General features: G+C 33.6%; 1 protein-coding gene across 1 annotated transcript in view; it reads left to right on the top strand.

Moving 5' to 3' along the window:
• NDFIP2 (Nedd4 family interacting protein 2) overlaps positions 1-15032 on the top strand; it is a 67600-nt gene extending 52568 nt beyond the window's left edge. The window contains 4 exon segments of the mRNA XM_035003199.1: positions 3613-3737; positions 8845-8911; positions 11553-11658; positions 14066-15032. Coding sequence (XP_034859090.1) covers positions 3613-3737; positions 8845-8911; positions 11553-11656 — 296 coding nt within the window. The 3' untranslated portion in view covers positions 11657-11658; positions 14066-15032.
• Positions 15033-15349: the final 317 nt, after the last annotated feature.

Below are 15349 nucleotides of genomic sequence, written 5' to 3'. Positions count from 1 at the left end.
ATTAACCTGTCTGACTCACTTTCTTATAAAGAAGCACTGGGAAGGTGAATGTGGAAAGTGTAATTGGAGCAACAGTAAGCATTCTTTTTATCAACTTTTCTGAGTTAATTGCCCTGCTTCCTGCTGCTTTGCTACCCCAAATCTTACTTTTTCTAAGGAATATAGGCTATATAAGACTTTTGCTTCTTTGGATTCCATGTTGGGCCTTGCTGTGTGGGGAATAGGTGCCCTACACCTTTCAAGCTTCCTAATTTGTCTTAGGTTTCCAGGGAAACATGGCATGAGTGAAGTAGAGTTAAAAGAAAGGTGTTCTTGTCTTTTTTTCTAGAGGCATGTATATGTTTGCCTGCCTCCACTATATGTTGTTCCTAATTTTATGGATTTTATACACTTAAGGTTTAGCATATATTTATTAAATTCTCTTTTGCCAACTCAGGCATGTCATAGAGGATTTAGAATTGAATGCTTCTGCCTTTTCTGTATTTTAAGGACTTGTTCAGCTTTATTTGCTATCTTATAGGCCAAGGGGCCTAAAAAGTGTATCTATGCTTGAGTAGTCACCAGCTTCACTGTTTTCCCAGTGTTTAACCCAGTTACAGAAGGATAAAGTTATGTATTAGTCTCTTAGAGCTGCCATGACAAATACCATCAACTGGATGGCTTAAATAGTGGAAATTTATTTTCTCACAGTTCTGGAGACTGTCTAGAAGTCCAAGATCAAAGTGCTGGAAAATTCGGGCTTTGGTGAGGATTCTCTTCCTGGCTTATGGACAGCTGTCTTCTTGCCATTTCCTCCCATGGTCTCTTTCCTACATGTGGGTGGAGAGAGAGCACTCTGGTGTCTCTTCTCTTCCTATAAGGACACCAGTCCTAGTGGATTAGGGCTCTACCTTTATAACCTTAATTATCTTCTTAAAGGCCCTGTCTCTAAATACAGTCACACTGGTTAGAGCTTCAGCTGTGAATTTTGAGGAGACACAGTTCAGTCCATAACACATTATATTACATGAGCACAGCTTCTAGGAATCCATACTGCTGGCAGAGAGCAAAAAGAAAACACTTTTGTACTTTTTTGTTCTTTTGTATCTTATTTCTGATGTGAGTACAGTTGTATGTATAGTAGATATTGGCAAATCTGTTTTGAGGAAAACAGTGTTAGAATTAATTTTCCCCCAAACTAAACATACACACACTCAAAGGTAAAAATGCGCTTTTGGAATATTTTGCTGTTTTGTATTTTCTCCATCAGTGCTTCCTGTGTTTTAACAGCATGACATGCTTACAAAATGATAGAATGTTTATAGCACGCTGGGATCCAGGAATAAGGTGCTCAGGGCTAGTGAACGGCTGTGCTCTGCCCAGATCTCACCTGCCTACTGAGGAGGAAGAGAGGAGCTTGCTCAGCCTGTCACTAGCATATATATGGGACACCGGGTTGGGAGTCTCTACTGCTGTTCATTAATGCATATTATGTATTTTAAAGAGATATCAAATTATCTTTTGATCAGCTGTTGCATGTTTTTCTCCACAGATAACACATATATTAACCAGTTAGATGTAGAGCAGCTATATCTAATAGTGTATTTCTCTGACCATGGAAATAATTCTCTCCACTGTCCAATATGATAGCTACAAGCTAAATGTGACCATTGAACACTTGAAATGTGGTTAGTGTGACTGAGGGACTAAATTTGAAATTTCATTTACTTTTAACTAATTGAAATTTAAATAGCATCCTTTGTAGAGTAGGGTGGGTTCCTGGAGCAAGTAGAAAAAGCAGTGTGGCTGGTGGCATTAGATAGCACAGATGTAGAGGATAGCCAAATACTGATCAGTATCTAGGTTTACAAAAAAGAAAATGTGGAGTGTGAGCAAGTTTTATTTCCAGTAGTGTCTCCTGAATTTTTTCTTTTTTGCGGAAAAGATACAAGCTACTCTAAAAATATCATTTTTTCTGGGTAGTAATAATGGTTAACATTTCTTAGCGGTCTCCATGTGCCAGGTTCTGTACTGTGCTAAGCTCTTTAAATTCATTATCTCGCTTAATCCCCTTATCAGACTTGTGAAATAGGTCCTGCAGATCAGAGAATTGTGGCTCACAGAAGTCAGCAGTGAGTCTAGTGAGTGATATATGTCACACTGTGACTCAAACACGTCTCTTATTTCAAAATTCATTCTCCTGACTATTGTACCATATAACATAGCTTACCATAAATGATCAAGAAAGCTGTGCCCAGAAGGCATTAGGAAGGAAGAAATTATAGGAGTAGGGGAATTGCTTTGAAGAAATAGCTATTTCATTTAAACTTATCCTAAAATGTTTCCTCTTTGTCTCCAGAATTCTGAAAAATCAGCATTTCTCTAGGTAATTTACTTTGTTTTCCCCGAGGGTTGGTTAGAGATATTGAGGGTAAGAGGATGGGCACTGAACAGGACCAAAGTTCTGCTCAAATTGATCTTCAGTTTTATTATCTTTACTGTTATTATCTTGATAATGTTAATATCTTGGACATAGATAGGGCACTCTGATTATATCTCAAGGACCTGTGTTAGAATGGTTTCTGCTACAAGTAATAGGAAACCCTTACTCGGCTGTTTTAAATAGGAAATTATCTCACAAACCAGAAAATCCATAGGCAAGCAGATAGGCAAGCAGACCTCAGCCACAGCAAGTATCAGTTCTAAGGCTCTGCTTTTCTTTGATTTTCTTCACTCCCTAGCCCTTGTGGAGTCACACTTTAATCCTCAGGCTGACAGCAGAATCCCGGCAGCAGTTCCAGATGTTATATCCAAACTAGTCATCCACTGGATAAGGAGTTTTTTTTTTTTTTTTTTAAAACATTGTAGAAATTCTCAAACTAGGCAGGAGTATAAATAACCTCTGTGTATTTATCACTCAGTTTCAACAATGATCAACCTAGAACCACTGTTATTTAACCTATATTCCATCCTCTATCTCCTTGATGTGTTTTTTAAGAACCAAAGAATGCTGTTCAGAAGTCCTATTTAAAAAAAAAAAAATGGCAGGGAGTTTTGGCCTCCTGTGATTTTCCCAGACTACTCAGGACCCACCTTTTGGGGTTAAGTATGGGGTCCAGCCTTCCCTAAAATGCTCTGTAGGTGGGTGGGATCCTGAAAAGGGGGAAAAGCATGTTTCAGTAGGTAGGACGAAGAGGCAATGAACACTACCTTCTCTGGAAGTATTTTATAATTTATTTGGCTCCTCTTTAATATTGCTTTTAAAAAAATCTAGTTTGGTTGGTTGATTGCTTAGGTTGGAATTCTTGGGTGGGATCACATGGGAGTTACCTTGTGACTTGGTTTTTTAGGTGGTTTAAAAATGCAGTTTCACCTATTGGTGGTAAGTTTTAAGGAATTGATCCTTTTTGATCAAATTGACAAGAAACCAAGCTTACTTGTTTGTTAATGTGTAGTTAATAACTAATATATTTGCAAAAGGTAAACTATAGTCTATAAACAAGACTTAATTGGTACAGTCAAAAGAAAGGGAATTGTTATTTCCATGTTGCAATGAAGTATTGTTAATATTATGTCTCTGTTAATTTGTTTCCAAAGTGTGGTCTTTAAAAGGACTATTTCTCTTGCTTTTAGTGGCATTTATTTTCAATTGGCTTGGATTTTGTTTATCCTTCTGTATCACCAATACCATAGCTGGAAGATATGGTGCCATCTGTGGATTTGGACTTTCATTGATCAAATGGATTCTTATTGTTAGGGTGAGTGTTTTAATAGCCTCTATCACTTCTATTTCATTAAAATACATGAAATTTCTTGTGTGGTTCATAAATGTTCATTTTACATATATGAATCAATTATTTTGAGACTTATTCTTAACCTTTTTAGACTTATTATTGTAGTGATCTCTGTAGTGTGAACATTTTGTAACTTTATTACATGAGAGCTTGTTACTACATGGAAAGAGCTTTGAAGTCAAAAATTTGAGTTTGAATCTTATTTATATCAGTGTTTTAACTTTACGTTTTAAATTGTTGTGAGCATGTCTTCATAATAAGCTGGTAATCCTGCCTTTCAGGATTTCTGTGAGGTCTAGAGGTCATTCAGTTCAAGCACTTGTCCAGTTGCTGTACAAATGCATGTGCTCAGTAAACCAGGCTGCGACTGTTGTGATACAGCGCACGCGTGCCTACCACCCGTTAAAACAGAGCATTTTCTGTTGGTTAGTAAAATTCTCAAGGACTTAATTATCCTCTCACTCTTTCTTTTAGTAACATTAAGAGCTCAAAAGTTAACTAAGGCCTCTGAGGTGGCTATCAGAACTCACCTTTTTTTCCCTTATGTTCCTTCTCCACCTTTCTTATTTCCCTGTTGTTTCTGGAATTTACCCTCTGTCTACTTTTTATCACTTACAAGATGGTGTGTAGGGAGATAATCCTAAGTCCTGTTCTTTTTCCCATCTCAGCAGCTTGTCCCAAAATAATCTTCTGTAACCATTCCATCAGCAGTAATATTGTTAGCATATTCTTCCCCCAGTTCTTCCTTTTGGCTCCTTTTTACGAAGCTTTGTCCCTAGTTTCTTTAGGATAAGGCTTAGGAGAATGATCAAGAGTGGTTTTGGGGCACCTGGGTGGCTCAGTAGGTTAAGCATCCATCTTTTGATCTCAGCTCAGGTCTTGATCCTCAGGGTCATGAGTTCAAGCCCTGCATAGGGCTCCACACTGGGCCCCACACCACAGAGATCACTACACGACACTATCACTTTAAAAAAAAAAAAAAAGTGGTTTTATTTATTGTTCTGGTAAGTTTTCTTAAAAGTAACCCACATATTTAAGTGCTATTACACAATTGATAAAATGCATAATTTCTACAAATCATATTTATTTAAACATTGATTTCTAATTGAATGAGATCCTCCTAAAATATTCTGTAGAATCACATACTAAGATGTCAGCTTTTCTTAAATGCTTCAGACACTTCACTTATGCACCTACATTATCACATTGATTTAAAAAATTAAAACTGTGGACTTAATGTGTTTCTTCATTATTTTTAAACTTACTGCTTCCCAGAGTGTCAGTAATCTTATCAGATCTTGTCTCTGTTCAGACCAGATAAAGGTTCTGGTTATTAATCAGTTGATTCTTGGGTAGTACCTAAGACTTGCCGCCTTTTCAGATGATCAAAATCTGAGCCAATGTAAGAACAGCCCCCTGGCAGATTCTTTTTCTAATTTCATTTTTAAAAACGTGAAGTGGGGGCACCTGGGTGGCTCAGTCGGTTAAGCGTCTGCCTTCGGCTCAGGTCATGATCCCAGGGTCCTGGGATCGAGTCCCACGTCGGGTTTCCTGCTCACCGGGGAGTCTGCTTCTCTCTCTCTCTTTTTCTCTCTCTCCCTCCCTCCCTCTACCCTTCCACCCCTGCTTGTTTTCTCTCTCAAATAAATAAAAAAATCTTAAAAAAAAAAAAAAATGTGAAGTGGATTCCCACCATGATCATAAGTCTGTTAAGGTGTTAGGGAGCATACAAAGATAAAGCACGATCCCTGCCCTTGCAGAAGTTATTACTAGAAAAACCTCAACAAGAGTTGAAGTTAGATGTGCCCAATGGTTATTATTATGTTAGTAATAGAATTAATTACTATTATTCAAATGGATTTCTTAGTCACAGAACACAGAAAATGATTTGAGGATTGTTTTCTCAACTCTTCTAAACTTAGTAACTTTGTGTATTCTAGATTCATTAAAAAAAAAAAGTCCAGTCCATTATATGCAACCTCTGCTGTTGGGGTATTAGGGCCTAATTCTCTTATAGTACTCCTAGTTGAGAGGGGTTTGTTTATCTAGTAATTAATTCCATCTAATGTGATAAGATGGGGAACTTAAATTCAAATACTGAGGATTGCATCAGGTTTGATCACCAGAACTGTTTCATTTCCCTTTAAAATACCACTACTGAGGGGGCACTGGCCGGCTCAGTCAGAAGAGCATGTGACTCTCGATCTTGGGGTCGTGAGTTTGAGCCTCACGTGGGGCGTAGAGATTACTTAAAAAAATAAACTTTAAAAAAAACCCCACATAAAATGTGCCTTTAAAAAAAAAAAATACTGCTACTAGGTTAAGGTTAATATTATGCCTTTAGTGTATATTGAGAATTGACATAAGAAAAAGATTTTTAAAAATCTTTTTTATCAAATAATAATAGCTGCCTTTCATTGAGTACTTACTGTATTGCAAGCATGATTTGTTACAAACACCAAATTCTTGACTCCTGCTTGTATCAGTGATGCTAATGATAATCCAGACATTTTATTGATGATAAAGGCTAAGAATAAAAAAAGTCAAATAACTTGCTCGATATCCCACAGTTTGTTGGATTAGAATCTAGCTTGGTCTCAATTCAGTGCCTTTTCTCCTAATTCTGTCCTGCCTCTGTGACACTGTACTTGGACTTTTATTATAATGCTCTAAGCAATAAATGCCATGTGAAGTGCTGAGAGAAAGGTTTTCTCCTAAAAGCCTGATGTTTTATTTTATTAGACAATAAGTAATTTATAAATCATACTGTAGCTTTTCTTTTTGTTTCTGAGTTTCCATTTACTCAGACTTAATGTAAATATCTTTAGCTGATTCTAGTATTATTATTTCTAAGGCTTTTGATGTTTTCATTTATTTAAAAATCAATATATTTTTTTTAAAACTAACAACTCTTTTTGAAAGTAGACAGGATGTAAACAATAAACTACTGGTGTTATATTAATAAAATAAAATTAGATAAACTCTTAGTGTCAGTTAATTTATTTTCCAAAATTTGGCTTTTGCATCCTGTGATTGGCCAGTCAACATGATTGATTTACTCATTAAAAAACCCCAACTTGGCTCAGCCCTCTGACTATTGGTATTTTAAAACATTTTTACTCACTCAGTAATGAATCCAAAAACTCATTAGTTTATCCTTTTTACATAGTGAGTCTTTCTTTGACTTCACGGTGAAAGTGATTCTATTTTTTCATTGGGGAGTAAATAAAGACTAGCTTTGGCAAATATTTTTGGTGAAGAATGATGTTCTTACTTTTCTGGTTGCCTCTTGCCAGGTAATATTATTTATTTAAGTATATTCTACAATATATTTAAAAATTAGAAAGTTAAAAATGTGTTGCTTTGGTTCTTTATTTCTTTTCATTCTTAAAGACTCTAAAACCTATATGAAAATCTTTTATTTCTTATTATTAATCACTTGATTAAAAAGTGTAGTGCAGTCCTACTTTACCAGCTATATTTCCCCAGTTGTTTAGTTCTCCCTTGTACATATTTTAAAGATGTAGGAGTGTGTAGGATCTGCATCTATAATGATACTTTAAAAATTTTAAACTTTGAAATTTCTAAAGCCCTCAGCCGAAAATTTAGATTATGGTTCGTTTATTAATTGTAAATACTTCCTGTAGAAATACTTAAAAAGTTTTAAAAAACAAATTTAGGTAATCATTAGTACATATGCTTCCTCAATAGTGAGATTATTTACAATTTATAAGTACTTTATTACTAAACCTATAAGATTTTTATTTTATTTTTTTATTTTTTTTAAAGATTATTTATTTATTTATTTATTTGACAGAGAGAGACACAGCCAGAGAAGGAACACAAGCAGGGGGAGTGGGAGAAGGAGAAGCAGGCTTCCCGCCGAGCAGGGAGCCCGATGTGGGGCTCGATCCCAGGACCCTGAGATCATGACCTGAGCCGGAGGCAGACGCTTAATGACTGAGCTACCCAGGGGCCCCTAAACCTATAGGGTTTTTAAACTTTTGTGGAAATTACCAACGAATAGTTGGAAATAATTACAAAAATAAAGTTGGAGATACTTTTAATTTCAGATTTGAGGGCAAATCTCCGTTTGACAAAATCATTTTTAGTTAAATCAGATTCAGTTTGGAGGCCAACGAAATGAAACAGAGTAAATAAAACAAATTAATTTTTAGTAGTTTTAGACTAGGTTATATTAAACACTTTCAAAAAATAACTTTGGAAAATTGTTTAGGTGCTAAAGGATAATAGGGAAGAATTATCTGAAGTAAATGAAGAAAATTAGATTGACTTAAAAAAATTTTTTTTAAATAATAAATCATGACATCCAGAGGTTAAGCAAGGAAAAGATACCTGTGTTCAGTATCAGACTCTGCCTTCCATCTGCCTGTTCATACACTCATTTCACAGGGAATATAAAACTGTCTACCATGGTCACTGATAGGAACTGTTGAAACGCCACTTCAAGGTTCATTTAGCTGGTCTCAGCTCACTATTGGGAACTGAATACTGGAGCATCTAGTTTGAAAATAAAAAGACTCTAATGAGTTGGGGGTCTTTATGTGCCTAGTATTCTTGGCAGTGATTAACAGTAGGGGGTGTACAGAAGGTCAAAAGCTCTTCTTTTTAGAGGTCAGCCGAACATCCCCATCTGATAAGATTAAACTAATGTGGCTTTTGGTGTTAATATCTAAAGCAGCGGGTTGCTGTAGTGTGTTTGGGATGGTAGTTGTGGCTCTGAGAGATTATGAAAAAAGAACTGACATGTGAACTCTTTAATGAGAAAGTTGGATTCGGATATATAGAATTTACCTTTCTTTCTTAGAATTTTGAAACTGATTTTTGTTTCTAAAATACTTTGTATAAGTTTGTTAGCTATTGTATACAAGATTTTAAAGAGTTTGTTTCCTCAAATAATTATGTATGCCATTAAGTATTTATTTTTCTCTTTGTGTTGTTTTAAGCGCAAGAGATGATTTGAGGTAAATTGTTCTGAAACTGAGGCTAATCTATGATTTTCAAATTTAGGTACATAAATAGGGTTAATATATTTTTGTTCACTCCTCAGTTTTCTGATTATTTTACTGGATATTTCAATGGACAGTATTGGCTTTGGTGGATATTTCTTGTACTTGGTAAGTTTATTTCTAATGCATTTCAGTTTTTAATTTGCATTTAGTTTAACTTTGATATTTCCCCAAATTGTAAGACGTAAATACATTGTGTTGAAACTTATGTGGAAATAATTTTTCTACTGTAAAATTCTCATATCCAAATACTTAATATCATCTCAGCTATTTGGATAATTAATTATACATTGCACTCGAGATTTCTGATTGAAAATCCAGAGCCTGTCAGTTTAAAAAAATCAGTGGTTGGATGATAATTGAATATCGCAAAACTTGAAAATCCTAAATGAGTAAAAAAAATTGTCTTTAGCATTTATTTTGGAAAATATACATGCATAATTTCTTTTAACGATCCTAGGATATGTTGAGAGTAGGATAGTTGGATGTTCTATGCATTTTCTTATTTTTGGAACATTGAAACACTCTTTATACTTTTGAAATGTACCCTGCATTAATCATTAATCAGTCAGGCATAAGAAGGCTTCATGCTCAACGATCACAGTACTTCTGTTGAGTTCTCTTTTTACAAGGCATGTCTTTTTATTAATATTGATGAATTTTATGGATTTCCAATTTTTGTTCCCTGGTGATTTTCACTCTAGATGTATGGTAAGTTAATCTCAAAATCACATAATGCCTTTAATCCACATTTCAGATTTATTTAGTGACATGAAGAATATCCTCTCTACTTAGGTTTAAAAGCCCACATTTCTGTAGTAATATAATTGCACCAGAAAATAATAGCATTTCAGTAGGTGGCAGTGTTCTCATTGAGTTTTTGTTCAGTCCTGGTATTGGATCTTTAAGATCTTTAGGGAAACAAATTCTTAGTGGTCAGTTAAGGTCACTAAAGATCTTGTATTCTTACTCTTAACAATTATAGTGAAATTATTCTAGTGTTGTGATTTTGTTAGGGAGCCAGACTCTTACAAGGGTTTAGGCAGTTATTTGTATTATTAATTGTTTTCTGACTGCCTGAATTCTGTGCTCGTTACTGAGTTTCTTACTTAAAAGTGAAAAAATATATGAAGTCTTTTAGGTATTTAAGCATATTAAATGAGTGTATTTGCTTCTAAATATATTATTAAGGATTGGATGTTAGGAAGACAACTATAGGGCCCAGTGAAATGCAGAGGACCACCCCCCATTTTCACATCAGAACCACAATCTAGCATTTAGGGAATTGTGAAAACTTAATCCATTATAAAAATGTTGCTTTCACATATACTCAGAAGAATGTTGAGTACATTGTAGAACACTGAGAAACAATAGCTGCTGAATGATTGGTTTCTAGATATGAACTGGTTTATTTTAGAAAATGCCTGAGCAGGACAAAATAGTCTTAGAAACAGTAGTTTTCATAGACAAAAGTAGGAATTTCACAAATAATTTTGGTTTACATTTTTCAATAATACTTCTACATTTGGATCACAATACCATTATCTTTGAACAGCATCTGGAAGGACATGAGGGTGGAATTCAGAGTGGGAGTCACAAATGGAAGGAGTAAGGATATGGGAAGCAGATGGGCTCAGATTTAGCTGAAATTTATACCACTTGCTTTAGTCATTATTTGTATATCTTCCTATCTTTTCTCTTTATTATTACCATGCTTTTTTTAGTGCTTTGGTTACTTTCTTGGAGTCGGGGTACAAATTTAATTTGGGACTTTGCATTTTAAATCGACAGACTCCTCCTCTCGATGAGGAAAGTTACATGCGTGTATATCTTCTGTTTTTGTTTTGCCCCCGCCCATTACCTAGTTAAACATTTACTGAAGTTAATAAATGTTTCCCTTAGAATTCTGTGTTGAATAAGTATATCAAAGAATTTACTAATAATGCTAATGCTTTTTATATTTAGCTAATATTTTTCATCTGAAACTTTGAAGCATTTCACAGGCATTGTTTTATTAATTACTAAGGGTTCCTGTTATGTAAATGGTTGTTATTTAAAAATCCTGTTAAAGAGAATACTGATAGATATAAGATCTATCCCAAATCATTTAATAAATCAGTAGAGTGGGTTGCTTCCCAATTCTTTCCTGATTCTTATCTAAATTTGTATTATAAATTAGTCTTTTGTTAATACTTGAAAATAAGAACTAAAAATTATTTACATAACATATATCTTCAAATACAGATTTCACAGATGACAGGCACTTGATATTATTAGAGAGGCTTATTGGTTTTATCCCACGATTGTTAGCAAATTACTTGAATATATTCTTTCTTGAATACTTTCTATCAGTAAATATGTCTTAGTTTGCTTAGTAGTTGTATTAATTGAAAGTTTCATATAAAAATGGGATTTCTCTGAGTTGAATCAGCTTAAATGCATTAGGTAACTTTGTTATTTAAAGAAATCATGGAATAAATATATTTTTGTGTAATTCTGGATTTTCATGGCTGGATTTGCTTTAATTTAGATACATCTGGACTTGAAAGAATTTGGGGAGGCAGTAAACTTCTTTATATTTTTTCATGATGGTTATTATCGTTATAGTGTAAAATATTTTATGGAATGAGTAGAATTTTACAGATTAAATTCCTTAAGCCAAGAGGATCTTGTTTATAATTGTCTGTTTTAAATTGATGCCCTCTCCGTATAAGAACATAATGGATCTGTATTACTTTAACCATTTCAGGCCTGCTTCTTTTCTTCAGAGGATTTGTTAATTATCTAAAAGTCAGAAACATGTCTGAAAGTATGGCAGCTGCTCATAGAACAAGATATTTCTTCTTATTATAGAGGTAAGAAATATTAATATAGAACTCTGTTTCCTTCATGTATTCCTATTCACCAGATGACTTTATGTGTACTCAATGTTGTTTACTTAGACTTAGCATATTTAATATATTGTTATACTGTTAACAGTCAACTAATTAAGATTCAGTACATTGTGAACTTTTTAAGATTTTTAAAAATTGAATTTCATAAATTTTAATTTTTTAAATATATAATGAATAAAAAAACTTTAAGTCAGACTTTTTAAACTTCTTTTTAAAAGATTAACCACAGATGTAAGGAACCATTAGCACACAGTTTAAAGGCTTGAAAAATAAAATACGACAAAGCACTTACACAGAAGGGATGGGCATTTTGTATAAAACAATGTGAAATCCACAGACATGGTAAAACAAAACAAAACAAAACAAAAAACAAAAAACAAATTTGTGGTTGAAAAGAAATTTTCCATGCACTGATCTTAACAAACTAGATCAAAGAATAAAAGTTGTGTGAAGAAAATGGGAGCTCTCATAGTTTCCTTAATGTCTGTCAGTTTGTATCAACAATGAAGGCTTCAACTTGAATAAATGGGAATAAAGAAATGAGCAGAGGTTGTCTTACTAGTTATCCAGTGAGTTTCTGGAGGCTGCATGCAGCTAGCTAGTAATTTCTTCACATGAGGAGACCTCATATCTCTATTTTCTAGAATAGACTTTTTGTTATTTAAATACAGTTAACATACAATATTATATTAGTTTCATACGTACAACATAGTGATTTGACATTTGTATATTTTGTGAGCTGCTCACCACAATAAGTCTAGTTACCATTTGTCACCATACAAATTAATACAAATACAATATTATTGATTATATTCCCTGTGCTGTAATTTACGCCCCCATGGCTTACTTGTTTTGTAACTAGAAACTTGTACCTCTCAATCCCCTTCACCCATTTTGCTCCCCTGTCCCGAAACTCCTTCCCCTTTGATAGCCACCACTCTGTTTTTAGTATCTATGAGTATAGGTGTTTGTTATTGGGTTTTTTTCGTTGCACTTGTAAGGGAAATCATGCAATATTTGCCTTTCTCTGACTTATTTCACTTAGCATAATACCCTCAAGGTCCATCCATGTTGTCACAAATGGCAGGATCTTTTTGCTCAGTAGTATTCCATCATGTATATATGGAACACACACATACACACCCTACCTCTTTATCCATTCATCTATTGATGGGCACTTAAGTTGTTTTCCATATGTTGACTATTGTAGATAATGCTGCAGTTAACAGGGGTGCATGTATCTTTTTGAATTAGTGTTTTCATTTTCTTCAAATAGATAGCTACAAGTGGAATTGCTGGATCGTAGGGTAGTTATATTTTTAATTTTTTGAGGAACCTCCATACTGTTTTCCAGAGTGGTTGCCTCAATTTACTTTCCCAGCAACAGTTCACAAGCTTTCCCTTTTCTTCATGTCCTCACTAACACTTGTTTCTTATCTTTTTACTTATAGCCATTCTGACAGGTGTGAGGTGATAATCTGCTTTTGTTTTTCATATGCATTTCCCTCATGTTTAGGGTTGTTGAACATCTTTTCATGTGCTTGAAGGCCATCTGTGTGTCTTTGGAAAACTGTCTATTCAGATCCTCTGTTCATTTTTTGATTGGATTGTTTGGTTTTTTAGTTATTGAGTTGTATGCGTTCTTTAACTATTTTGGATATTAACTCTTTACTGGATATATGACTTACAAATATCTCTTCCCCCTATACTGTTTTTAAAGCAAGTGCCATATACTTCATGTTTATAAATGATTTGAACTTTTAAAGTATTTGAACTGCATAGGCAAAGTGTCTGCTGAAACACTTCTAGATGTCTCTACAAGTACAAAATGTTTCAAAGTTACTGTATTCTTTTTATAAATAAATTGTATGGTTTGGGATTTGATTGCTTAAGCTTTATAACTAGGAGTTTTACATAATCTAATATAATTTACTTATTTCTACTGAAGAGTACAGTGAATAGTTGTATTTCTGGAAAATATTAAAGTATCCTTTAAATGTTCTTTTAGCTCTAGAAGGTGTCACATTTTCTCTTTAACCACTAAAATACCTTTGCGAGCAAGTGTATCAGTATGTAAGATAAAATGCAAAGTAATTTTACTAATTTGAATGATATTCTGTGAGTATTCAGTGTAATTATCTTGTTTGCATTTTCAAGAGCCTAAAATTTAATGTGTAAATATTTTCTAGATGGTTTCCTATAGAAGCTTAAACTTCGGAATATATTCTGATAATATGCTATTTTATATTATCTTTACCAAAAGAACATTATATACTTGATGTAATACTGCTATAAAATGGGTTTTTATTGTATTACCATGTAGACAGTTGCAACTTAATATACTTTAAGACTCTTTCTTTGTCCCTAGACTGCATCGACCAGACATTCTTTTCTTATATCAATGTGAAATTTCCAGATCATCTGTAAACCTACAACTTTAATAGAAGACTACTAAAAGCAGAAGACAAATTAGTGAAGAAAAGATAGATCTTCAAAATTGAATAGCAGGATGGTTTATGCTTAAAAGCCATTTCTGTTCATTCTCTTAAATATTTATATTTCATTTGTTTTGCACATTTGCATACGTGCCCATGTAAAAGATTTGCGTATACTTGAAAGAAACCATAAAGTTGTAGCAGTAAAGTCCAGTCATATTTGGTTAATCAGTGTTTGTTATAATTGAAAGAGATGAGTGAGAAACAGTCTTCCAGCATGTAAATGCCATTGACTTCCGACCTGACATTTAGTATAATAAAAATGAAATTATTAACCATGTCAAATGCTTTAGTTTCTGGCTCCTAGATTCATCTAGTGTAACTCTACACATGAAACATCCTTTGTTATATATAGTTTTTAAAACCTGCAGTGCTGATTATAGAAGAACTTTGTCAGATTTTTGAACATGATATTTACATTATTATTTAGCAAACTCTGTAAATAACCATGCATAAATTACTTTCTGCATTGTTTTCTTAGAAACTGTGTCTGGATATCTTTTCAATTAATTTAAAATTAAGTGAACTTAATATATAGAGAAAATTTGGGTGTTAAAGATAGTTTGTTTTAGGACAGATTTTAAGAAGATATGGGTATTCCACATGTCCCTTATAAAAACATCTTTTCGTTGTTTTCTTTTTAAGGGACATGCCAAGTTTAGGGGTTCTGTTGAGAAGCTTGGTTTTTAGCATTGCCATCTTAGAGAGTCTTGTAGGAAGAGATTGTATTAGACATCATATTTATTTCATTTAAGACACTTTTGAAAATTAATTTTCTGAATAAGATATTCTCAATTTGCATTTGTCTTTTAAGAAGCCAATAAAAGTATCTTTCATTTATCATTGTAATAATTTTTTCTTTAGATGTTTAGGTTGTTAAATGAAACAAATAAAACCTTGTACTACTAATAGCTTCTTGCTTTATGATTGTAGGATTAACCTATAAAAATCATATCTTGAATTCAGATATGCCAAGTAATCGGTTTTTAAGTTACAGAGATGTGTCTGTGGGATCTGGGGGTGGTGTGTGTGTGTGTCTGTGTGTTACAAGAGTGTGTGTGTCTGTGACCATTATTACAACTGGAAGCAACTACATTTTGCAGATCATTTTATGTCTCATCTATTTTCTTTTCAGTTATATTTTTGTTTTTGAATGC

This window comes from Mirounga leonina, unplaced genomic scaffold, assembly GCF_011800145.1.
Source record: "Mirounga leonina isolate KUSES-001 unplaced genomic scaffold, KU_Mleo_1.0 Mir_127, whole genome shotgun sequence".
NCBI classification, from domain to species: Eukaryota; Metazoa; Chordata; class Mammalia; order Carnivora; family Phocidae; genus Mirounga; species Mirounga leonina.
The sequence above is the reverse complement of the archived record's forward strand: the minus strand, read 5'-3'. Positions and strand labels throughout refer to the sequence as shown.